Here is a 25,334-nt window from a genome sequence, read left to right on the forward strand (position 1 = left end):
AAATATCACCTTATTTTGTTGTCCATCGCTCTGAGACCATTTCTGGTGAATGCAGTATAGAAATATAGTAAATAAATAAAGACTAGGATTTTTTTTTGATAATAAGTAACATGGAATGCTCTCTCCAGAGAGGTTCAGCTGGCGCCTTCATTATATATTTTGACGCCGGGCGAAAATCTTCTTTAACCAGGCCTGATTGGCTGATTGATATCTGATACCCTTTAAAAATGTGTGACAGAAGGGAGGATTATTGGGTTGTTCTTGTTTATTTTTATTATGTATTTTCTGTTTTTATATTGTGGTTTTATGTTGTGAGGCCTGCAGGTGTAGGGCAGTATACAAGTAATAATAATAATAATAATAATAAAGATTGCTGCATTCAAAACATTTGTGGAAAGAAATCAAGGGTTGTATTCAAAGTCAGACCAATTTAAATGGGCTTATGCTGCACGGAATATAGTTGGAGACAGTGGCGTAGCGTGGGGGGTGCAGGGGGGGGCCGGCCGCACCGGGCACAACATCTGGGGGTTAGGGGGCGCAAATCCACGGGTTAGGGGGCGCAAATCCACGGGTTAGGGGTGCAAATTACTTGCCTTGCCCCGGGTTCTGACAACCCACGCTACGCCACTGGTTGGAGAGAAGGCCTTGTAGACATTTTGGCAATTTGATGTAAGATCTGAGGGAAGCCATATGGGATACAATTGTGATTTGTTGTTATTTCCTTAAACTAATGGTATTGTGTCATGTGTAATGATTGCTTATATTTTTTTTTCTAAAAAATGATAACAAGAGACCTGGGGGGAAAGGATGGTGGGAGTAAGCGCTTCAAAATATATATGGCTTTTTTTTTTTTCAGAGTGGTGAGTTTTTACCTGACACAAAGGCCACAGCATTAGAACGGGGTGCATAATGTCTTCAACTTGCAAATCAATTAATTTTGCAGCAATACAATTAAAAAGGCAAAATGTTGTGATGTAGTAACATATTTTTTATTTTACGGCAAAGCAACCAGTGTTCACGAGTCTTCCCTTACCCTGGGTTACAGTAAAGGCACCCAAAATCAACAGAAAAAACTACAGTTAGCAGACCCCGGTTAAAAGGAAGTTGCGGTTCACATTATGAAACCTGATTGGTAATAAAGTTATGAAATTTGTAGAAAGAAAGCGTAGCGGCAGGCACTGAAGATTGTTCTCAGCGGATCCAGCTTGCCAATCTGAAAACGGCAATAAAAAACGAGTGAAATAAGGTTGGGTATTTCCTACATGTGCATACATAAATTTCACCTTGTTTGCTAGTTAATGACGCCAGCACAAGAACACCACATCAAGTGTTAACATAACAGGTGAGGCAGCTGCACTACACATTTGGAGCCTACGGGATGAATAAGATGCTTTTCTTTCACAGACACTCAGGCTTAATTCCTCAACATCCTGACTAGGGAATGGGACTTGATGAACATGGCAGGAATTTCTTCTGAGGAAACAAGATACAGGATTGCACTGAACTTTACCTGCATGGCTCTTCTTTTGAAACAGACTTATCTACATTTCCAAGTTACATTTTTTCACATATCTGAAGAGACATTGGCATATGTGTTGTAAGATGCATACAAATATTTAGGGAGGCGACAGGAATAGCAGGCTGGTCTTGTGCATACATTTTTTGTTGCCTGAGGCAGAGCAGCAAATGGAATTGCTCCCCAATTCAAGGTTTAAAGTACCCAACGATACCTTAGGTAGAAAAATCATCCTAGTGTGTTTCCCTCTCCCTAATTCTGGTCTCTGGGGCCAGAACTTGTTTTTTTTTTAAAAAAAAATGGATAAAACAAATGATCCCCAAATCAAGACTTCTTCGTTGTCAATAATTCCTGTGGAAGTCAGTAACTGGGAATCAGATATACGTTGTGTCTTGACAAGATTCAGAAATATAACTTTGCTTATGCTTTTTATATCATGATCTATTCAGGTTTGTGGGGGGGGCGGATTAACTAGCATTACTCTTATACGTATAAATATTTCCCTCTGTGTGTTAAAACATTGCTCTGCACAATGTTTAAGCCCCACAGCACCTATGGACATGCAGTAAAAATTCAGGATCAGCAGGCTGTCATCTTGACATCAAACCTGACCCAAGAGGAGATGGGGATATGTGTAATAACATTATTTCCATTAATTTATTGCCCACCCTTCACCATGAAGTCCCTGGGTGGGTTACCACAACAAAAAAATGCAACATTTAAAAAGTTACAAGGAAATACAGACAAGAGAACAGTGTACTATAGGTGGAGGTTTTCTTATTAGGTTCACAACAGTATAACCCACCATGACACCCTCCAGGTAGCATTTAGGATTCATGCCTAAATGCTTGATAGAAACTTCTGGTACAGAGAACAAAGTATGGCTAACAACAAATCTATGGTTTCTATTTGTTCTTTGGAGCTACAGCTATCTGAAATATGGGATCATCTTAAAATGGCACCGAGAACTGATGCTCTGAACTAAAAGATTATTCTTCAACTCAAGTTTTGAAACATGCATATTGCAAAAAGCCATCTATATTAAGCAGCTGGTATTTCACATTTTGCATTCCACTTCTTACATTCATTGCCAATAGTCCTATATACCCACACCCCAAGGTAACCCATATACGAACGTCTTTGGACAAACTAGCATAGTTTAGTCTCTCTTGGTGCAAAAGCAGCATCCTCTGTACTCACCTGAGTGTATTTCCCAGGTTGAATGGTCAGGTTTATGGTGCCTGGAAAAACAAAATGCAGGCAACCATCTCAGACCAAGTGCAAAACAACAACAACGTTGATGCGCTTGAACTCACGGGGAAAAAATCATCATGTAATTGCTAGAAGGAGTGGGTGAGGGTGCATCATTAAGTCACTATTTTAGAAAGCGCTTGAAAAGATTAAGTAAGAGGCTACTGAGGACATCAAGTTGATCCTACAAATGATTGCATCCTGAAAAGGTACAGGAAATACTCAAGCTAGGCTTTTGAGGAGGAATGGATAGGGCAATAAGGGCATGGACATATAAGCATGTTGTAAAACAGGGAAAGTACACATTATAATAAGAAACAACTAGATCTGAGGAGAATCTGCTGTTTCTTTTTTGAGTGAGTGGGTGTCAGGAATCTTTCACCGAGTGCTTCAGTTTGAAGGAGAAGTTTGCTTTTAAAAAGTCTAAGTATTTGGGTAGATTACAAGATCATTTTGAAATATCCATCTATTTCAAGCTTTAATTCATAAAGATTTAAAGAGAGCTTGAAACAGATGGGTCTTTCAAAACACAAAACCTTATGTTAATAACTTCCTGCCCCACAGCAGAGCAGGGGTGATTGTGTTCACAATTACAGCTGCTGTGAATGACCATTTTGTTCATCAGGTTTTATTCTGAATCATTGCAGACTGTTCTTTTTTGCATTTCATTGTCATGTGGCTATATTTCCCATATCCCCTTCCCCTTATTGCCACATATGTAACTGCCAACTGAAGATAACAGAGGCGCCAGGTTGCCCCCAAGTTTTAGGGGGGTCTGGGGTGCATCACATGTGTGACGTCTGGAGGAGCTGAGCACTGAAGCTGCCACACACCCACACACATGCTGGGCCCCCTCAAACAAATATCAAGGGGGCTGCATTTGCTAAAGTGGAGTGACTCTAACCAGTGTGCCACAATTAATCTCAATAAACTACTACTATCCCAAGTTGATGTTATTATGCTCATATTCACAGGGCTACTTGAACCATGAGCATCCAGTCTTCTAGCTTATGCTGTTAATAGCTGCACCTGCCAGCTCATCTAAGGGGTAACTGAGCCACATCCAGATCACTTGTATCTCTTTGTTGGCTGCACAGTCCTTGCAGTTGGAAAGGAAAGTTGCTCTCCCAGTAAAAAACTGAAATTGTACTTCTGAAATTTAACTTTGTGTTCTCCGGAAAGTTACAATGGCTGTTCGCTGAAAGCTATAAAAGTGCATTGAACTGAGCTTTCCCCTGTATTACTGTACTTCAACGCTACATAAGAGGGTGAAGGAAAAGAAAACCAAACAAGTGCGCTTTCGTTTCTGAAATGATGAAAAATGAAAAGCATGCACTCCCGTTTATGTCTAACTTGTTTCTATGTGAAAGCAATGAAAACACATTAATTAATGGTTGAAATTAATGAAAACGATTCTGCTTCATTTCTGCCATTGCTTATTCATAGGAGGCATTCTTAAAACTGACAAGAAGCATTGCATTGTATTACTAAGAATGTTCTGTGGGGGGAACAGAGACCCTGAAGAACTCTGAAAGAGGCAAGACATAACACAACCCTAAAGCTGGTATACTTCTTTTCCTGAGTAAGAAGACCAAACTTAGAGGATATAATTCCTGACCAATCACTAAATGCAAAAAACCTGAACATGATATATTTCTTTCACCTATATATGCAGCAATTTAAAAATTAAATATATAAGTGGTAGCCAATAAGAAGTATAAACATGATTAAATGAACTTATGTACATTTTAGTACAGTGCCTAATAACAGAAATTGTTCTGAGCTCTAGCTGTGCTGCTGGGGCAAGACTGGCAGGGCTCAGGATTTGCTGGTACTACCAGAACAGATTCCCCCTTCCTCATTGGACTGCTCAACCAGGATGCAAAATACTGCTTCTAGGAAATTAATACTCACAGGTTCCTGACTTTCAAAAGGTGGTGGAGGAGGCTGAAAGAGAAAAGGAAGGAAATGGTTCTATTTCAAAGCAATGCAAGAGACGCAAAAATCCTGTTTGTAGGAAATTGATACTCACAGGTTGACTTCCGCCAGGTGGTGGTGGAGGCTGAAAGGGAAAAGGAAGGAAATGCTTCTGTTTCAAAACACTGCAAAATATTTAGAATACTGTTTGTAAGAAATTGATACTCACAGGTTGACTTCCACCAGGAGGTGGTGGAGGCTGAAAGAGAAAAGGAAGGAAATGCTTTTATTTCAAAAACAAGTTGAATGATGTAAAATCCTGTTTCTAGGAAATTGATACTCACAGGTGGTGCACTTATTCCAGCTGATACCGAAGTCTGAAATAAAGGAAGGGAGGGAACGTTTGCATTCCAAAACCATTTCATGCATTTCACTTTCCAAACCACAAAGAGTCAGGGTGTGTTCACATTAGCACCTTAAAGCATTTCACAGCACTTTCCATCTAGCTGTTGACATGAGCATGGCTTAGTGTCATAGGAATGGCTTAATCCAATGATCCTGAAACTCGTTTGAGAAACATTGCATCAAACGGCAATATTTCACAACAAATTACAGGGTGCCCATGCATTTAATATAATGTCATGTGAATACGGAATAAAAAAAACCAGCACTGGAAATGAAGTGAATGAATGATAAATGGAAGTGTGGATACAGCCTCAAATTCTTTTATAAAGTGGATTTGTTGTGCTATAGAAAAAGAGGCCTTTAATGTACTTTAATTACTCTGAGCTAAAATTCCACTACATGCCTGAAGCCCTCCTGTAAAATACTGACAGTCCAGAGGCACCTTTCACAAGAGGTGAAATAGAAGGGAATGGGAATGCTTGCAAATCTGATTTGTAGGAAGTTAAGGTTGCAGCCAGCCTTCTTATTTGGCATTCAACCTGAACCATTTGCAGAAAATTCATGGGGAGGTTGGAAAACAACATCAGTTGCTTATTGGGAAAAACATGTAGAATCCTGCTTGTAGGAAATTAATACTCACAGGTTGATCATTTCCACTGGGTGGAGGAGGAGGCTGGAAGAGAAAAGGAAGAAAATGATTCCATTTCAAAAACAATGCAAATCATGCAGGATCCTGTTTCTAGGAAATTGATACTCACAGGTGGTCCATATCCTCCATATGGCAAGGGAGGCTGAAAGAGGGGGGGAAAGGGAAATATTTGCCTTTCAGAACAATACAGAAGCCGTAAATTCCTGTTTGTAGGGAAATTAATACTCACAGGTTGATCATTTCCACTGGGTGGAGGAGGAGGCTGGAAGAGAAAAGGAAGAAAATGCTTCCATTTCAAAAACAATGCAAATGATGCAGAATCTTGTTTCTAGGAAATTGATACTCACAGGTGGTCCATATCCTCCATATGGCGAGGGAGGCTGAAAGAGGAAAAAAAGGGAAATATTTGCTTTTCAAAACAATACAAAAGCTGTAAATTCCTGTTTGTAGGGAAATTAATACTCACAGGTTGCTGATTTTCACCAGCTGGTGAAGGCTGAAAGATAAAGGGAAAGAAATATTTATAGGGCTGTTATGCGACTCTGAGTATATTTCAAGGGCATTCATTCTGATTTGTTTTCGGATAGGTAATAAAACATTAGGTCAAGCAAGTGTCACCCCACACTTTTCCTGTTACTTTCCTTATTGCAAAAAGTCCAGTTTGCAGAGCAGTGGGGGAAAGATTCCTCTGCAAGGGCATCAAATCAATTTGTGCCACCTGAACTTGTCAGTATGTGAGTGAACCCCATTTAGCATTGGTCTGGAAGTAGCCTAATACTTACAGGCTGTCCATATCCTGGATATGGCTGAGGATCCTGAAAGAGAAAGGGAAGGAAATTCTTGTACAGTGGTACCTCTGGTTATGAACGCTTCGGGTTACGAAGGCCGCTAACCCAGAAGTAGCTGCTCCTGGTTGTGAACTTTGCCCCAGGATGCAAACAGAAATCACGCGCCAGAGGCGCACACGCAGCTGGAGACCCCATTAGCAAAAGCGCGCCTCAGGATAAGAACGGTTTCAGCTTAAGAACGGACCTCCGGAACGATAAGTTCGTAACCAGAGTACCACATGCAAATGATGTAGAATCACACTGGTAGGAAAATAATACTCACTTGTGGTCCATATATTCCTACTGATACGGAAGACTGAAACAAAGAAGGAAGAAAACATTTACATTCCAACACAAAACACAAATACAAAATATTTTTTGTAGGAAATCAAGTACTCCTCCAGATGACTTATTTATTGAATATTTATTGACTTATTTATTCTGAAGAAGTGTGCATGCACACGAAAGCTCATACCAAGAACTAACTTAGTTGGTCTTTAAGGTGCTACTGGAAGGAAAAAAATATTTATTGAATGTTCATCCAGATTTGCTTCTTCAAAGCTTTTGCAAACAGTGCCTGGCCTTTACTGAGCATTTGTTCTGATTTGTCTGTAGGGCAATTAAATGATAATGAGCATTTGTCCTGCATTCATCCCAATTTGCTTGCCCCCCCCATCTTCCCATTAATAATTTTTTCATTGCATTTCACTTTCCAAACCACAAAGAGTCAGGGTGTGTTCACATTAGCACCTTAAAGCATTTCACAGCACTTTCCATCTAGCTGATAACATGAGCATAGCTTAGTGTCATAGAAATGGCTTAATCCAATTGTCCTGAAACTGGTTTGAGAAACAATACATCAAATGGTAATACAGAGGAACCTCAGTTTTTAAGTGTCTCTGAAGCCAAATGTTTCGGTTTTCGAACACTGAAAACCCGGAAGTAATTGCTTCCGTTATCAAATGGCTTCCGAGGTGCGTTTCTCAATTTTCTCCATTGAAATTGCAGACCGCCCATTGTGCCTCAGTTGTCGAATGTTTCGGAAGTCAAATGGTCTTCCAGAATGGATTACGTTCAACACCCAAGGTTCCACTATATTTCACAGTTCAAATTACAGGGTGCCCATGCATTTAATATAATGTCATGTGTATATGGAATAAAAAACCAGCACTGGAAATGAAGTGAACGTATGATAAACAAAAGTGTGGCCACAGCCTCAAATTCTTTTATAAAGTGGATTTGTTGTGCTGTAGCAACAGATGCCTTTAATCTACTTTAATTGCTCTAAACTAAAGTTCTGCTATGTGCCTGAATCCCTCCTGTAAAATACTGACACTCCAGAGGCACCCTAATACAGAAGAGGAGAAAGAGAAGGGGATGGGAATGATTGTAAAACTGATTTGTAAGAAGTTAAGGTTGCAGCCAACCTCCTTATTTAACATTCAACCTGAACCATTTGCAGAAAATTTGTGGGGGGGGGGGTTGGAAAACAACATCAGTTGTTTATTGGGCAAAACATGTAGAATCCTGCTTGTAGGAAATTAATACTCACAGGTTGGTCATTTCCACTGGGTGGAGGAGGAGGCTGGAAGAGAGAAAAGAAGAAAATGCTTCCATTTCAAAAACAATGCAAATGATGCAGAATCTTGTTTCTAGGAAATTGATACTCACAAATGATCCATATCCTCCATATTGTGGGGGAGGCTGAAAGAGAAGGAAGGAATATTTGCTGGGCATTCATTGTGGTTTGTTTGCTGGGAGGTTATAAAATTGTGTGTCAAGCTAGTGTCATCCCACACTTTTCTTGTTACTTTCCTAATTGCAAACAGTTGAATTTGCAAAGGGGTGGAGGAAGGAACGTTGTGCAAGGGCATCAAATCAATTTAATTGTTCATCCTGAACTTGTCGGTATGTGACTGTACCCCATTCAAAAATAGCATCAATTTGGAAGTGGCCTAATACTTACAGGCTGTCCATATGCTGGATATGGCTGAGGACCCTGAAAAAGAAAGGGAAGAAAATGCTTGCATTCCAATACAATTAAAAAAGACTTTAAATCTTTTTCTAGGAAACTAATATTCACAGGCTGCCCATTTCCCTGATTTGGTAGGGGAGGAGGCTAAAAGAGAAAGGGAAGGAAATGTTTCTATTTCAAAAACAATGCAAATGATGTAAAATCATGTTGGTAGGAAAATAATACGCACAGGTTGTCCATATATTCCAAATGATACCGAAGACTGAAAGAAAGAAGGAAGAAAACATTTGCATTCTAAACCAATACACAAATATAAAATACTTTTTGTAGGAAATCAAGTGCTTCTCCAGATTACTTGTTTATTGAGTGTTCATCCTTTGAAGCTTCTTCAAAGCTTTTGCAAACAGTGCCTGGCCTTTATTGAGCATTTGTTCTGATTTGTCCGTAGGGCAGTTAAACGATAATGAGCATTCATCCTGCATTTATCCTGGTTTGCTCCCCCCTCCCTTCATCTTCCCGTTAATCATTTCTTCCTTGCATTTCACTTTCCAAACCACAAAGAGTCAGGGTGTGTTCACATTAGCACCTTAAAGCATTTCACAGCACTTTCCATCTAGCTGTTGACATGAGCACAGCTTAGTGTCATATGAATGGCTTAATCCAATCATCCCGAAACTCGTTTGAGAAACAATGCATCAAACGGTAATATTTCACAACAATTTACAGGGTGCCCATGCATTTAATATAATGTCATGTGAATACGGAATAAAAAAACAGTACTGGAAATGCAGTGAATGTATGATCAATGAAAGCGTGGACATAGCCTCAAATTCTTTTATAAAGTGGATTTGTTGTGCTATAGCAACAGAGGGCAAAATATAAAGAATCCTGCTTGTAGGAAATTAATACTCACAGGTTGATCATTTCCACTGGGTGGAGGAGGCTGGAAGAGAAAAGGAAGAAAATGCTTCCATTTCAAAAAACAATGCAAATCATGCAGAATCTTGTTTCTAGAAAACTGATACTCACGGGTGGTCCATATGGTCCATATGGTGGCGGAGGCTGAAAGAGAAGGAAGGAATGTTTGTTGGGCATTCATTATGGTTTGTTTGCTGGGAGGTTATAAAATAGTGTGTCAAGCTAGTGTCATCCCACGCTTTTCCTGTTACTTTCCTTATTGCAAACAGTCCAATTTGCAGAGGGGTGGAGGAAGAAATGTTGTACAAGGGCTTCAAATCATTTTAACTGTTCAATCTGAATTTGCTAGTTTGTGAGTGAGCCCCATCCAAAAACAGCATCAGCCTCGAAGTGGCCTAATACTCACAGGCGGTCCATATCCTGGATATGGCTGAGAACCCTGAAAGAGAAAGGAAAGTAAATGCTTGCATATAAAATAGAAAGACTTAAAATTTTGTTCTAAGAAACTAATACTCACTGGCTGTCCATTTCCTTGATTTGGTGGTGGAGGAGCGGGCTAAATGAGAAAGGGAAGGAAATGCTTACATTTCAAAAACAACCCAAATGATGTGAAATCCTGTTGGTAGTAAATTAATACTCACAGCATATAAATATACGGCTGCTCCTGGATTCTGCTGAGGTTGTTGGGGAGGCTGAAGAAGAAAAGGAAGGAACTGTTTGCATTATTTTCATTTCTGAGAAACTGGTGTTTAAATTAAGGGTGCAGCTAAACCTATGGATTTTACCTCCATTTGGCTGCCGTTTGTTACTTACATGATAGGCCAAACATGCGGGAGGCAAGTCCCAATGAAATATGGCTATACTTGGTGTTCATAACATTTGTTTTGTACTATTTCAGATTCACTGTGTAGTCTCTGTGAACCCTGTTTTTTGTATTTTTTTCATTTTCCTTTATTTCATATTCCTTACTGGATTGTTATTTTAGCTTCATAATAAAGTCTTGATTAAAAAAAAATGATGCAACAACCACTTTTTTAATGATGAGTTCTGTGAAGAACACGGGTATCATGCCAGAGTTTGTAAGGTAAGGGGTTGCCCGTGACATGTACCAGAAAGTAGGGGGCATACCTGCTTAATAGAGTCAATTGGAGCATGTTATTCCAAATAAATACTTCAGGCAAGCCCAGTCTAAATATAAAGCACCCAGGGAAATTTGGATTTCCCCCGCTTCAGAGCTGGATTCCTTTGCCATATAACACACTTTTTACTCCAAAAATGAAATATCCTGAGGCATGAGGAAGTGATGGATTGCTGCCTAACAAGTCCAAAGGCCTCTTAGGCACATGGAAATAGCTTTTCAACTCTTTGGATCATGTGCACCTCTATGGCTCTATGACTTTTATATATGGTAGCTCACTTAGCTACCATAGGATATGAAATAAGGAGGCAAACCAAATTTGTCATACTCACCTGTTGTTGGTAAGAACCAGCGTTACTCTACAGAAACAGTAATTTAAAAAGTTTTGTTAGTTTTCTAATAAATGTTTGTTTGGTTTTTTTATTAAAAAAAAAAGCATGGCAGAAGCCCAGGCTTATATAGGCATTAGGCGTGTGTGTCAACCACAAGATATGCCTTGTATCTTTGGGAAGCAGCTTGATCTGTTTCAGCGTCTTTATAATTCAACTTGGGATCAGGACCAAATACAGTCTGTTAAAAGCAAGGCCCAACTTTTCCCCATTCACTATACTGTACAGTGGGACCTCAGGTTAAGAACTTAATTCGTTCCAGAGGTCCGTACTTAACCTGAAACTGTTCTTAACCTGAAGCACCACTTTAGCTAATGGGGCCTCCTGCTGCCACCACATTGCCGGAGCACAATTTCTGTTCTCATCCTGAAGCAAAGTTCTTAACCTGAAGCACTATTTCTGGGTTAGCGGAGTCGGTAACCTGAAGCATATGTAACCTGAAGCATATGTAACCCGAGGTACCACTGTAATAGGTGCTATAATAGGTGCTATAATTCACTGTAATAGGCACTATAATAGGGGAATCTAAAAACAGCTATGTTTGTATTTTCACCCCTTTTCAAGGCAGCAGATGGAATTTGCTGGCATATTGTAGGTGCACATGATCTGACTCCGTATAAGGCAGTGGTGGCCTCTTGAATGATCTTCTCATGGATAGGATAATTTTTTTAAAAAAAGAACTCCAACATTTTGTCCCTAACAGTGTACATATAGTACATGTGAATTGGTCATAAGAAAAGTAATAAACAAAGAAGCCAGGAGTTGTTTGTTGTGCTTTATGCACAAATGTTTACTTTAATGCAATTATTATTATTATTAGTCAAATTGATATACCACCCTTCATCAAAAGATCTCAGGAAAGAAAATTGGCACTTCTTACCTGGAACGGCCATTGATAGCGGTTATTCTTGAAAGAAAAAGATAAGAAACAAATGAAGAGTTAATTACTTCAGCTCCTTAAGAGAGCTATTATGAAAAGATGGAGGTATTCTGTGTCCTGAGTTCTCAAATCCAGGAGGTGGAGAGATGGGCTGTTCTGAACAAGGTTGCACTCTCCTAGAAGCAGCAAGTCCATAGCCTGAAGGTTCTCCTGTATCCAACGCTCTCACCGGAGGCTCAGATCGCCTCATTGGCTAGGATTGCCTTCTCTAGTTTCAGCTGGTTCCCCAGCTCTGGCCCCATTTGGCCCACTGTGCTATGTACTCTGTTAACTTCCAGGCTGGACTGTTGTGATGTGCTCTAGGTGGGGCTGCTTTTGAAGACGACTTCAATTGGTTCAAAATGAAGCCAGATTGCTGGCTGGGGTTTCATTGTACAACATTTGCATTGGTTGCCAGTTTGTTCCCAGCCCCAAACGAAGGTCTCACACTAGTGTTTAACGCTCGAAAGAACTTGGGCTCCAAATATCTGAAAGAACTCCTTCTTCCTTACAGTCCCTCTCAAGTATTAAGTTCTGCAGAGAGAGACCTCTTGGTAGTTTCATCACCTTCAGAAGCTCAGTGGTGGTGAGCGAGAAAAGGCATTCTCAGACCATGGCAGCCCCTAAGTTCTGAAATTCCCTCCCCACAGAGGTGCATCTGGTGCCTTCACTAAGCAGTTCTTGAAGAATCCTGGAGACACTTCATTCTACCCTTGTCTTGGACACTTGAGATCTACCGTATATTTTTGGGACCCACTCTATCATTATGATTGTAATTTGTTTTAAATTGTTTTAAACATTTTTTTCCAATTGCTGGGACCTGCCCTAGGACCTTGGGTTGGAGGGCAGGTAATAAATAATTTAAATAATTTTCTTCATCGTTGCTTTCATTAAATGGGGTTATTTTACCCATTGTGCACTGGTAAACCTGAGTTCCTCACCAACGCTTTTATAGCCATTTCCCCCTGAATTGGTACCATTTGTTCTCTCAGATACTCTGCAAAATCCAAACAATACTGGTCGCAAACATTTTAACCGCATATTGCCTTCCTATTTTTTTTAAATACTCATTGATTGTGATTTATTTGGGTTCAGACAGTATTGTTGCAGTACAATATTTGTATCACAGACTGGTATAGTACCTTGCCTCCTCTTGCTATCATTTTGCCCAGTGCCTTTTTTTCAGGGGGTACTCAATGGTACCTCTTGTTGTTGTTGTTAAAAAGCGTGACCACATACCTTAACAACTTCGCGGTGAGTACCAGCACCTATTTTTCTAGGGGGAAATGCACCAATGTTGCCATATACAGTACCTTGTCAGCAACCACCAGTCTTTTATACAAAGATTGTACTGCAACTTAAACACTGTAACATCTAAACAAGTCTGGCAGCTTTTCCAGAGGATGGCTTTACAGTGAAAAAACTGTGTACCTTCTGCCCACTTGTTATGTGAGATCCAATACCTTTTCTCAAAGAATTTTATTTGAGAGCTTTATGTACATTTCCAATTACCATGAACTAAAATCAACGTATTTTTGATCCCCGGTGTGTGTTTGAATGTTTCAGCAACTGCATCTTTGGCAAACCGATTCCCTCTGTTCTTTTAGAAAGACGCAAATGCCCAATTCCTTTGCCCGCAGCCAATTCATTGACCATGCCCAGGAGTATCAAAGTCAACCTGACAAATCCAACACATCCGGTGACCGTGGCAGTATGGGTAACCTTTTCATTCTCTGGGACAAAAAGCTGTGGAATTGCTCTAGCTGCAAACTTAAGAAGAGAACTGGAAGGCTCTTCACATTCATGCCAAACCTTGCTTGCCTTTGGAATAGCAAAATTGCGAACATCCTCCCCCCCCCCCAGCAATACTTACGTTTTGAGAATTCTTTCTAGAAAACGCTTCCTATAAAATAAAGGGGGGGCAGTAGGAGTTACTTTAAGTAGCACTTCATTAAAATGATTCCTAAGGTAGCAGAAAGGTGCCCATTATTTCAGGGCCCATTGGGTTTTCTGTGGATTCTGTTTCTTCCGATTCAGCAGGAGGTTTCCCCCGGGAAAGCGGCGGAGCAAAAACAACAAACAGCCACCTCTCGAATTTGTGACTTGAAATCACTTGAAATCATGGGACAAATGAAACTGTGGATGGGCCCTCAATGACAAGAAATAGACCTGTCATATTTTCTGAGAACAAACACCACCCATGGTTGAATAACTCTACTCAGGAATTTTGCTTAAGCAGGAAACATCTGTCTGGCTGTGTTGGAGACATGGGATCTGGTGTGCTACCCCTTTCCCAATGTGGTAACATTAAGACCTGTTGAACTACAACTCCCATCAGCCTCAGCTAGCACAGCCATATTTATGTATTGGAATGACTGGTTTAATTTCAGTAGGTTGCTAGAAATGCTTAACTTTTACAGATTTAGCTAAAAATCTTATACATGCAAACCTGAGTATCAGTCTCATTGAACTCAGTGGATCTCAGCATTAATTTTAAGTTACAAAATGCATAAATAATTTGACGTACATATGCATGTATGATTTGTGTCTGCCATTGTTAGTTTTTGTTGTGGTTTTTGATCAGCTGTGTTATAGGACAAATACAATGTGGAAAATAGGTTAGCGGTATTTCTGAGTATTTTATCTTTGACCCAAAAGTTTACATGGGTACATACATGGCTAATCAGTGATTTAAATCAAGGTTTCACTACTACAGTTCTGTCATTCTCTATATCACACTGGCTCAAATCCAGTCCAGTACCAATCTTTACACACACTCCGTTACTCAAACCCTTGGCTCAGGATGAGACACTGAAATTATATGAATCTGTTAATATAGAAAGCATTTTCCATATACTGTACTTACTCTCACTCTTTCTACGAGCTCCATCTATAAGGAAAAAGGAATAAATTATTCAGAGTTTCTTAACTTTGTAAGTGCGAACAAGACATCCTTCTGGATCTCTGGGTGGGTTTTGTTATCACTAAATATGGTTACCTTCTAGATAGAGGGTCTTTGGGGATTAGGGGTACTGTATTTCAGCCATCCTACTCCAACGTAGATAACATATCCCAGAAGGCAACACTGAGGAATTACAATACTGAGGAATTATACAATGGGACATTTCAGGATTTCACAGTGGTCTCCAAGTTTTTTAACATCTATGTACAATAACTGAGCCCTACTTCTCAGAACAAATTCCTGGGTTTGGAATTACTTAACTCTAAATCTGTGTCTTTTGCATCTAGTTCTGTTTGGTGGGTTTTGGGATTCTAGCGGAAGCAAAGCCATGTCTGAGTTAGAGGAGCATTCAGATGTAAACTCCTCCACCCACCACTTGTAGCCTGAAGTGGGACAGCCCTATTTGATTCCACTGAATGTATAAACTGCCCCAGGGCCGGTGGTGGGAAGAGAGATAAGGGGTGGTTTGTGATGTGATCATATGAGAGTGCTGGAGGTGAAATAGTTAAACAAGTTACCCAATCAGAACCCGGACAGGGGGGCGTGTGGAGTCAGAGGGACTATAAAACCAGCTCTGGTTGGGGCGAAAGGGGAGTTTGTTGGGAATTGGGTGGTTGGTTGGAGTGGGAGTGAATTGGGATAGAATCTGTGGGTAAGTTGAGTTACTGTAGCGAAATAAGCTGAGTCAGGAACAGTTAGGAGCTAGGAAGACAAGTAAATATCTGAGAGGTGGTTAAGTGAGTGAGAGCAGGTAGTGGAAGTTATAGGTCTGGATAGGCACCCTATGATTGTAATTGACTGATACCATTTATGAAACCACACGCTTGTTAAACTGCAATAAATAAACAGAAATTTATTGTCCAATTTAACCCTGACTGGACTCAGTATTGTACCAGGTAGGACCTGGGTGGTGGCAGCGAGAAATAAAGTGGTGGCACAGGGATCAATAGACGGTGAAACGTCTGGGGACCCTGTGTGATCGCCATATGGTTTATATCCACTTATATTACATTTTTATCTCACTTTTCTTCAACGAAGAAGGTTCATTGCATCAACCCTCTAAGGTAGACCAGGCTAAGAGAGAAGTCATGTAGGGAGTACTGTGGCTCAGATTTGGATCCCGGTCATCTCACTTCAGGTCTTGACATGCTACCTGGTATACCAGACTTTAAATATATACAGTATATATATCTTAGCCCAGTAGCTGTCTTTACAACTTTTCATTCGCTTAACACGTCTCAGTATTGGGCACTAAGCTTATATGAAACAACCAGAGAAGAAAATCCTTTCCATTTACTTACCGGCATCTCGAATAATCTTTTCATCTGGAGGGGAAAGAATGTAGGTTATTCAAAGAGGAGAGATTCCAAACATGGGGTTAAGATGGTAAACTCACACCCAGAACCAAATATGCAGCTTGGGGACCTGCCCCACCCACCTTCTCTGTGTTCTACAGCCAGGCCATTCATAACTTTAGGCAAAGTGAGGTAGCCACTTCAGACGTCAGGTCTTGGGTGTCACAAAAAGGTAGAAATTGTTGGTAGAGGAGGGAGAGACACACACCTGGTGCTCTGCCTCAGCCAGGAAAATGTCTATAGCAAGCCCTGCCTAAGGCCCCGATCCAGCAGCTCGTACAGCAAGGGCTGCAATGCACACCTGCAAGCCAGGTGGGATCTTCAACAATATGAGAAAGGAGAACCTCAGTTTAGCCTCTCCATCTCCAAAGCTGCCAGTTGGCTCTAAGGATAAATATATCAAGGAAGCTACATGTGTAGAATCAGCCATGTATGTTGTGCACAGTACCCATTCCCACATAAGTATTGCATGCTTCCACACACTGAGCTAGCAAGGTGCCCCTCCTAGGACATCCCTGGAGGAAGGCAGGGGTCAGTTCCCCCATTTACAATTTCAGCAGAAGGGTGTTGGGGGTCAGGTAGATCCCATGTTTGTCTCAACAACACTCCCCAAGCAGCCCTGCAAGAATAACGATGAGCTTAAAACTGTGGCAATCATGAAAACAAATAGCACTATGACCCACCAGAGAAGGAAGTAACAACTCCTGATTCGTACATGTTAGCGACTTAAAATGCAACAAGGTTATTCCCACCAACCCACTGTGTTTCAAGTCACATTAGCACGTTGCTGTACACGCTAAAGAGGAGGCCGGGATGTCTTCACCCAATGCACATTCTTTGTTTGGCATCCCTGCTGCTTTAAGCCCACTACCTCACTCCTATTCACGAAGCTGTCACCTGTGCATTCACAACAGCTGCCCCAAAATCTAAACAGCCCAGCTTAGGTGCAAAAGGCATGTGGCTGCCATTTTCAAATCGGATAGAAGCTGGTTTGAGAAGAGGTGCGTCAAATGGCAGTATATCTCAAGAAGCTACAGGACAGATAGGGGGATGTGGCTAATGTCAAAAACCAGCAGCGGGGGTACAATCAAGCCAGAGTAAATGTCAATGTGTACACAGCCCAGGTTCCTCTTTTATGGCTTTTTAAATGGGAATTTGTCACACATCATTGTGTTGTGCCCACTCTTTCTTAAGGTATAGGTGCATATTCTGTGCCTGTCATCTGCCAACAGACCACTAGCCTAGAAAATTTTCTTCTGGGACGCTCCGAAGGTAAAATTCTACACCCAATGTCTTTTTGGACTAAGTTACATTGAACTCAGTGGGGCTTACTTTATTTATCTATTTATTGCATATGCATCCTGAGAGGGAATACGTAGGATTCCATTGTTAGAGTGCAATTGGTTCGAATCTCCGCAATGGAGTGAGCTCCCATTGCTCTGTCCCAGCTCCTGCCAACCTAGCAGTTCGAAAGCACGCCAGTACAAGTAGATAAATAGGTACTGCTGTGGCAGGAAGGTAAGCGGTGTTTCCGTGCGCTCTGGTTTCCATCACGGTGTTCCATTGCACCAGAAGCGGTTTAGTCATGCTGGCCACATGACCCAGAAAGCTGTCTGTGGACAAACGCCAGGTCCTTCAGCTTGAAAGTGAGATGAGCGCTGCAACCCCATAGTCGCCTTTGACTGGACCTAACTGTCCAGGGATCCTTTAACTTTACCTTTTACCTATAAGCACATATAACTTGGGAGCTGCATTGAAATCAAGGGGACTGGGATATAAGTGTCAACTTAATGCAGAAATCACAATGCTAGGTACATTTTTTAAAAAAATAAAAACAAAACATTTTACCCAATTTGGGCTGTCGTCAGTCTACAAAGAAAGAAAGAAAGAAAGAAGTTAATTGATATTGTTGCTCTCCACATCAAAGATGAAACTGTTTAAGTGTACAGATCTTTGAGCACACTCTTAGTTATTGGAAGCAACCCCCAATAAAATTAAAAGAGCTTATTATGTTTTGGTCATAGAGCTGAGCCAGAATTCCTCAGAAGATTCTTTTTCCAAGAACATTTTTGAAATTTATTTTTTTCTCACCCACCCAAGCTCAGAAAAGTAGGCCATTTTGCAGAATTTTCTGCACACACTTTATCAAGTGTTAAGAGGCCATCTGCACACAACTCTAATTTAGCATCTAAGGAAGGCCTACAAAAGTAAGTCCATCAACTTCAATCTCACCCTATTGTATTTATTTTATTGTTTCGCCTGTTACTAGCCTGATACGATCTTTGCGTATTCTCTTTAGTATGTGCTCTTTTACCTTCCAAAATTACAGTTTCAGGGGGGTTTTGTTTTAAAAAAGGGGGGCACAATTAACTCGACCTATATACAGTGGTACTTCAGGTTAAGTACTTAATTCGTTCACAAGGTCCGTACTTAACCTGAAACTGTTCTTAATTTGAAGCACCACTTTAGCTAATGGGGCCTCCTGCTGCCGCCGCGCCGTCGGAGCACAATTTCTGTTCTCATCCTGAAGCACAGTTCTTAACCTGAAGCACTATTTCAGGGTTAGCGGAGTCTGTAACCTGAAGCGTGTGTAACCTGAAGCATATGTAACCCGAGGTACCAGTGTAGTGGCAATATGTTGCATACAGTGTCTTTTAAAACTACAGAATTTGTATTTTTGTTGTGTTGTTGCCTTTCAATCTTCTGTTTGAGGGACTCTCAAACCAGTCCAGTCCAGTTTAAAGAAAAAGTACTGCTAAAAGGGAAAGCAGATATTTTGAAGTGGCCCACAGACATCAGACTGAGCAGACACACAGGCCACCTGGTCACAATCTTCCCCAAGATTGTGATCTCTAATTTCCAACTCTACAAATAAATGATCTCTACAAATAAATTAGAGAAATGATCTCTAATTTCCAACTCTACAAATAAATTATGCAGGTCTGTATCATCTTCTGCTCTTTTTTTGTGATATGTAAGTAGCAACCTTAGCACAAGGCATTGTACCCAGGATTATACATGCTTAACTTAGATCCAATAATTGAAGAGGGAAAGAAAGGACACAATAAATCTCTGTGTGTGTCCATGTGCATGAATATGAAAGGGATGGATCATAAGCTCACATATTCAAGGTGCTGGCCCAAAGAAAGGACAAGGAGAAGAGAATACAATCAAAGAAATGAAACCTGTCATACCTGTTTCCTTCTGCCGAACCAATCAAACTACAAGAAGGAAGGGGGGGCGAGAGATGTTATTTTTTTCCTATTGGCTTCCGCATGAGAAATTAAACTGATACAACCTTTGCACATTTCCCCCTGCATGTGCACACTTTCTCCTCCAAAACATACAGTTTCACAACCAGAAAAAAAACGAGACTTATCACAGTCACTTGGCTTAAACTGCTGAAATGAAGAAACCTGAAGCTGGGATGCGGGGGGAGGCAGGGATGGTTTTGTGAGTGGAAGGATGGTGACCGCAGTTATACTCAGAACCGGGAGGAGCCAGAAGTGGAGGCAGAACAGTGCTTACCGGACCTCCTGCCAGTGGCATTGCTGTGTCTTACCAGGAGGGAGAGGGTTGAGGTGGCAGGGAGGTTGGCAGGAGCTCCAGGTTTGCTCAGCTGGTTTGTTTGCATCACACAGTTCTCCCCTCTCCCTTGCAGTCTCCAAGTAAGGTGCAAGTACACTGGCAATAAGAGGTCAGTTAAGTGCCCTTGCCTCTCTGCACAGACCACTACTGCTCAGAACAAATTCTGAGATGTGGAATTACAGTCGTACCTTGGAAGTCTGTTCGACTTTCAAAACATTCGGAAACCGAAGTGTGGCTTCTGATTGGCTGCAGGAAACTCCTGCAGCCAATCGGAAGCTGCTGAAGCCCCATCGGACATTCGGCTTCCCAAAATAGTTCGCAAACCGGAACAGTCACATCCGGGTTTGGGAGCTAAAATGTTTGGGAACTAAACTGTTTGACTTCCAAGGTACGACTGTATTTATTTCTAAGTGCATGTCGTTGGTGCCTAGTTCTGTTTGGTGGCTCCTGCGATTCTAGTAAAAACAAAGTAGATCCCAACAGGCTTCCTCAACCTCAGCCCTCCAGATGTTTTTGGCCTACAACTCCCATGATCCCTAGCTAGCAGGACCAGTGGTCAGGGATGATGGGAATTGTAGTCTCAAAACATCTGGAGGGCCGAGGCTGAGGAAGCCTGGCCTAAAGTCTGCCAATTCCCAAGTTAGAGGATCATTCCAATTTAACTCTCTGTTTCTCAAAGAATCCTGCCTAATTCATTTATGATGCTGATTTTATATTACAGCTTGCGGCATGATGAACAACATCCTAATTGAAGAGCAAAGAACATAGTTTTCTTCTCTCTTCACCTTCAACCAACCAAGGAGAAAAAAATATCCCAGTCTGATTTGGTCCAGGAATGTCCTATTCCAAAGCCAAACGGGGACAAAGCTTTCCTCTTAATGTTCACATATGTTAAGATTAATCATGCATCCTTTCGTCTCGGCCTTTGACCCTTGAGATGTATGCTTTCAGGACTCATTCTATACTGCACCTTAATTGCTTTTAAGTTATGAATTTTAAATTCGGGGACTGGCTGGTGATGGGTGGCAATACATTTAGTAACGTTCATCATCATCTTCTAACCAGAACAGCTTACATGTGACATGTTTTGCAGTTTCTTCCTTCAAGTTGTGACATGCTAGTAATTTGGCCCAATACTCCACCTTTCCATTCAGCTAACCCGTTTCAATATTAGATATTGAGGTGATAGGAAACACTCAGAGAAGAAAGACCCTTCTGTATACTTATTGGTGTAAAATCTTGCCACTAGAAGGGGGGGGGGAACATAGATTATTCAAAAAGGCTTTTTTGTGTGTGTTTTCGTAAACCGCTTCACTATTTATTTGTAACAGTAAGTGGCATATAGATGGGGAACGCCTCACATAACCACGCATATTGGAACCTCTATGGCAACTTCTTCCAAGGAAAAGGGGGGTTCTCATCTATTTGCTGCCCTCACTTTTTCCTTGCAACTCCCCCACCCCTGCCTTTCTCGCTTTGGGGTTTCACATATCCTGAACCACTTGGGCAGGAAAACACCCACGGCAGGAAAACACCCACACCCTAGGAGCCAACTCCTAGGGGCTGTGGGGGCTTCGTCCCCCACCATAAAATATTTGAAGGGGCCGGGGCCCTACAAAGTTGATGGGCATTCCCATTCAAATGATTTGTGTGCACTGCATCATGTGATTATGTGGGGCGGGGTTTACCTAGCCCCCCACAATATTTTATTCAAGTTGGCGCTCCTGCCTCCCCATCCTGTCTTAATCTGTGCAGCTTTCCCACTTTGTATTCAATAGAAGAGGAGGAGGAGGAGGAGGAGGAGCTTGGATTTGATATCCCGCTTTATCGCTACCCGAAGGAGTCTCAAAGCGGCTAACATTCTCCTTTCCCTTTCACCCCAACAACAAACACTACGTGAAGTGAGTGGGGCTGAGAGATGTCAAAGAAGTCTGACTAGCTCAAGGTCACCCAGCAGCTGCATGTGGAGGAGCGGAGACACGAACCTGGTTCACCAGATTACGAGTCTACCGCTCTTAACCACTACACCACATAATAGCCAGGGCCAGCCCTACCATTGGGCAAAGAGGGGAAGTCTTATAGGACGGGTGGACCACTTAATACCGCAGCAATCATCAAAGCAGTTAAGGCAAGTTAAATCCATCCGAAAGAAGTCATAGCTAAGTCCCATGGAAATCAGTTTAGATCTTAAGAGATAGGAAGCTCACATTTTGCTTTTTTTACAAGGGGAGCTCTTCGTGAAGCATTGTACCTTTTATTTCTTGTGATGCGTTGTATCCACTACTTCTCATTATGTATGTGCACTCTGGGTCTTTCTTGCCTGTCCCTATCACATCTCTTCCCCTCTACAGACCACTAGCCTTTACGTTTTTCTCTTGAGGTTTTTCATTGATGCTCTGAGGGTGAAATTCTATAGCTGTCCCATTGAACACCATACATTTAAAGCACATGTTCCCCACTAAAGAGTCCAGGGAACAAAACTTTACTCTGCACATAGCTACAATTCCCAGGATTCTTTGACAGGGAAAGATGTGGTTTGAACGTGCTTTAAATATATGTTGTGAACGCAGCCTTTTGTCTGTGTAGGCACCCATGCATAGGATTGTGCAGCAATTCATATATTAAGGATGCAATCCTATAGATGCTTACCTGGGAATAAGCCCTGCTGAACACAGTAGGACTTAATTCCAAGGAGATATGCATAGGATAGCATTGTTAGAGCATGGTTCTAAGCACACATGCCTTTGGAGCAGCATTGGACTCAAGGGAACTAGGATCTCAGTGGCATTTTGACACAGAAATCACAGCCTCAGGAAAACAAAAGTTATTTTACCCATCCTTGGTTTCTGTTTGACGAACTCTACAAAAAATAAGAATAAAAATATTATTTGATCTGGTTTGTGTCCACATGGGAAAAGAAACTGCATAGGTGCACAGACCCTTAAGCACACATTTATTTTTTTGTAATCAAATGGGCTTATTACTTCCAATTAAACCTGTTTAGGTCACAGAGCTGAGACAGAGTTCCTTCGGCGGGGAAATCATGAGATTATTTTTTTTTGAGATTTATCATTTCCCCCTTGAAAAAGCAGCCCACTTTGTAAATTTGTCTCCCTACTCTATATCAAGTTGGCATCTTAACACAGTTTAGTAGCAGCCTGCACTTCTAAGGAAGGCTACATGTACTCAGTTCAAGCCAAAAGTCTTATCCCATTATGCTTCATTTAAATGTTTAGCCCTTATTAGCCCGATGTAATCTTTATGCATTTCAACACGTTTATATGTGCACCTCCCCCTCCAAAAATTACACCTTTCACAATTGAGAGAAATGAGACTTCTGTCGCTCATCATCACCCGTGGTCAGGGCCAAAAACAAAATAAAATAGACATTATTCATTCCTGTTGGCTTCCATATGATAAATGGCACAGAATCTCAGGCTCATAAACACATATCCCCAGCAAGAATTGCCTGCGCATCTGAGAGACGTAGCCCCAAACAAGACTGGACAGCTGAGCTGGTTAGAGCGTGGTGCTGAAAGTGCAAAGGTTGCAAGTTCGATCCCTGTATGGGACAGCATTTCAGGGGACTGGATGATCCTAGGGGTCTCTTCCAGCTCTACAATTCTATGATTCTAAGACATGATATTAATTGCACAAATGCAATTAATGCCTGTGGCCTTGATCCCGCTGAATGTTTAAGAAGGCCCCGAGTAAAAAGCAATGGTTTGTGTATACTTATGTTCCATCTTCAGCTAACCCCTGTTTCATTTTTTTTTTATAAGATTTTTATTAAGATTTTTACATTACAAAAAATAAAGACAAACAGAAAAAGAAAAAAGAGAAAAAGAAAAAAAAATCTTTCCATCACATTATTTTTCATTCACTTGTTTCTTGGACCTCCTCATACCTCTCTTTTTTGTATTCCAATTCACTTTATTAACTCAGCAATTTGTTTCCCTCTTTATTCTACCCAAATCCTTATTCTTAAATTGTTACGTTCTTAATATTTTACTTTTATAAATCCATTTTTTTTCCATATTCTTTTAACTCATTACAGCTAGAAATCTCTTAATTTTAATCCAACATTATTCTAAAATTCATTAATTTTACAATATTTCTGTAAATACTCTTTAAATTTCTTCCAATCTTCTTCCACTGACTCTTCCCTCTGGTCTCGGATCCTGCCGGTCACAGCTAACCCCTGTTTCACTAGATACTGAGATTATACAAAATAGCCAAAGAGAGTAAAAAGCTGCTTCCATATACTTACTTGTTTTCTGCTGCCTCCAAATATTCCTGCAAGCTAGAAGGGAAAGGGACATCAGTTATTCAAAGAGACTGGATCTTCTTGTCCGGCTCCAGCAAAAGAAGAAGCTGAATTCAGGCTCCTCCTGAAAGGAGCCAGTTGGCTGAATGGTCAGAGCTCTCGTGAGCGCTATATGTGTACAAATCCAACACCTGAACTGGCCAGACAGCGTTGGTTCACAGCACCAATTTCCACATGAATATCACATGGTTCCACATTCACCTAGCAAGCTGCATGCAGAGGCAAGGGCAGGGGGTCAGTTGCCCCATCTAGAATGTCAGTAGAAGGGTCCTGGGGTCAGGTAGATCCCAGATGTAAATGCATTTCTTCATGTTTGTCCCAGCAACCCTTCCCAAAATCGCACCCTTGCAAGAACAATAGCACAAAACTGTGACGACCATTAAAACAGTTAATGCCACAGCCCAGCAAAAAGGAAGTCACAACTAAGACCATTGAAACCAAAGGACTCTTAGCTATTCGTATACAGAGCTTTTTCAATGGGGATTCATCACAAATTCTTGTTGGGTTGTACCCATGGGTCTTTTATGCGTGTACCTACTCCATCTCTTCCCCCACAATAGACCACTAGTCCTCATACTTCCCTCTCGTGGCTTTCCTTTGATGCTCTGTGGGTGATATCCTGTTCCTGGGAACAAGGTCCATTGAATTCAACAGGTCTTACATCTGAATAGGCATGCGCAGGATTGTGTATTGGGACGTATGTTTAGCATAGAATCCTATGGACACTGACCTGAGTATAAGCTCCACTGAACACAATGGGACTTAGGCTGTGTGCAAACTATACCTTTAAAGCACACTCAGCACACCATAGTTTGCTGTTCACAGAAATGCAATTTCCAGCAAGGCCTTAACAAAGTACAGTGCTCAGAATTCCTTGAGGAAAAGAAGGTGCTTTGAATGGGCTTTAAAGGTACAGTGTGCAGACAGGCTTGCTTCTGAGGTTATGCATAGAACTGCATTGTTAGAGCACAATTCTAAGCATGGGAGTTGAATTAGAATCAAGGGGACCACAATCTTAGTGCCAGCTTGATACAGAAATGACAACCTTAATTGAACAAAATGTATTTTACCAGTCCTGGGCGTGACTGCTTTGAAGAACTCTACAAAAAGGGGAAAAAATGCAAATGTTCTTTGATCTTGTTTGTTTCAGTATGAGAAAAGAACCTGCCTAGGCACCCAAACCCCTTAGCACACACTG

General features: G+C 41.2%; 1 protein-coding gene and 1 long non-coding RNA gene across 2 annotated transcripts; both read right to left on the reverse strand.

Annotated features, from left to right (window-relative positions):
* Positions 1-967: 967 nt before the first annotated feature.
* Positions 968-18,134, reverse strand: LOC310768942 (uncharacterized protein). The gene is made up of 28 exons (XM_083627900.1): positions 18,070-18,134; positions 16,168-16,191; positions 14,771-14,794; positions 13,778-13,807; positions 11,866-11,892; positions 10,929-10,955; positions 10,100-10,150; positions 9,976-10,014; positions 9,865-9,897; positions 9,570-9,602; positions 9,454-9,483; positions 8,770-8,802; positions 8,532-8,564; positions 8,237-8,269; positions 8,118-8,150; positions 6,849-6,881; positions 6,521-6,553; positions 6,205-6,234; positions 6,086-6,118; positions 5,968-6,000; positions 5,848-5,880; positions 5,730-5,762; positions 5,029-5,061; positions 4,914-4,943; positions 4,800-4,829; positions 4,682-4,714; positions 2,717-2,757; positions 968-1,213 (listed from the first exon to the last, which is right to left on the reverse strand). Exons 2-27 carry the CDS (start codon positions 16,189-16,191, stop codon positions 2,749-2,751), a joined length of 813 nt encoding a protein of 270 aa, XP_083484026.1. The 5' UTR covers positions 18,070-18,134; the 3' UTR covers positions 968-1,213; positions 2,717-2,748.
* Positions 18,135-21,034: 2,900 nt separating this feature from the next.
* On the reverse strand, positions 21,035-25,217 carry LOC310769162. Its single transcript, XR_014551465.1, has 4 exons — positions 25,207-25,217; positions 24,080-24,112; positions 22,643-22,669; positions 21,035-21,054 (listed from the first exon to the last, which is right to left on the reverse strand). It is a non-coding gene; the product is annotated as an uncharacterized lncRNA (long non-coding RNA).
* Between the last annotated feature and the right edge of the window lie 117 nt (positions 25,218-25,334).

Source organism: Podarcis filfolensis (assembly GCF_964270895.1).
Source record: "Podarcis filfolensis genome assembly, chromosome: 8".
Classification (NCBI taxonomy): domain Eukaryota; kingdom Metazoa; phylum Chordata; class Lepidosauria; order Squamata; family Lacertidae; genus Podarcis; species Podarcis filfolensis.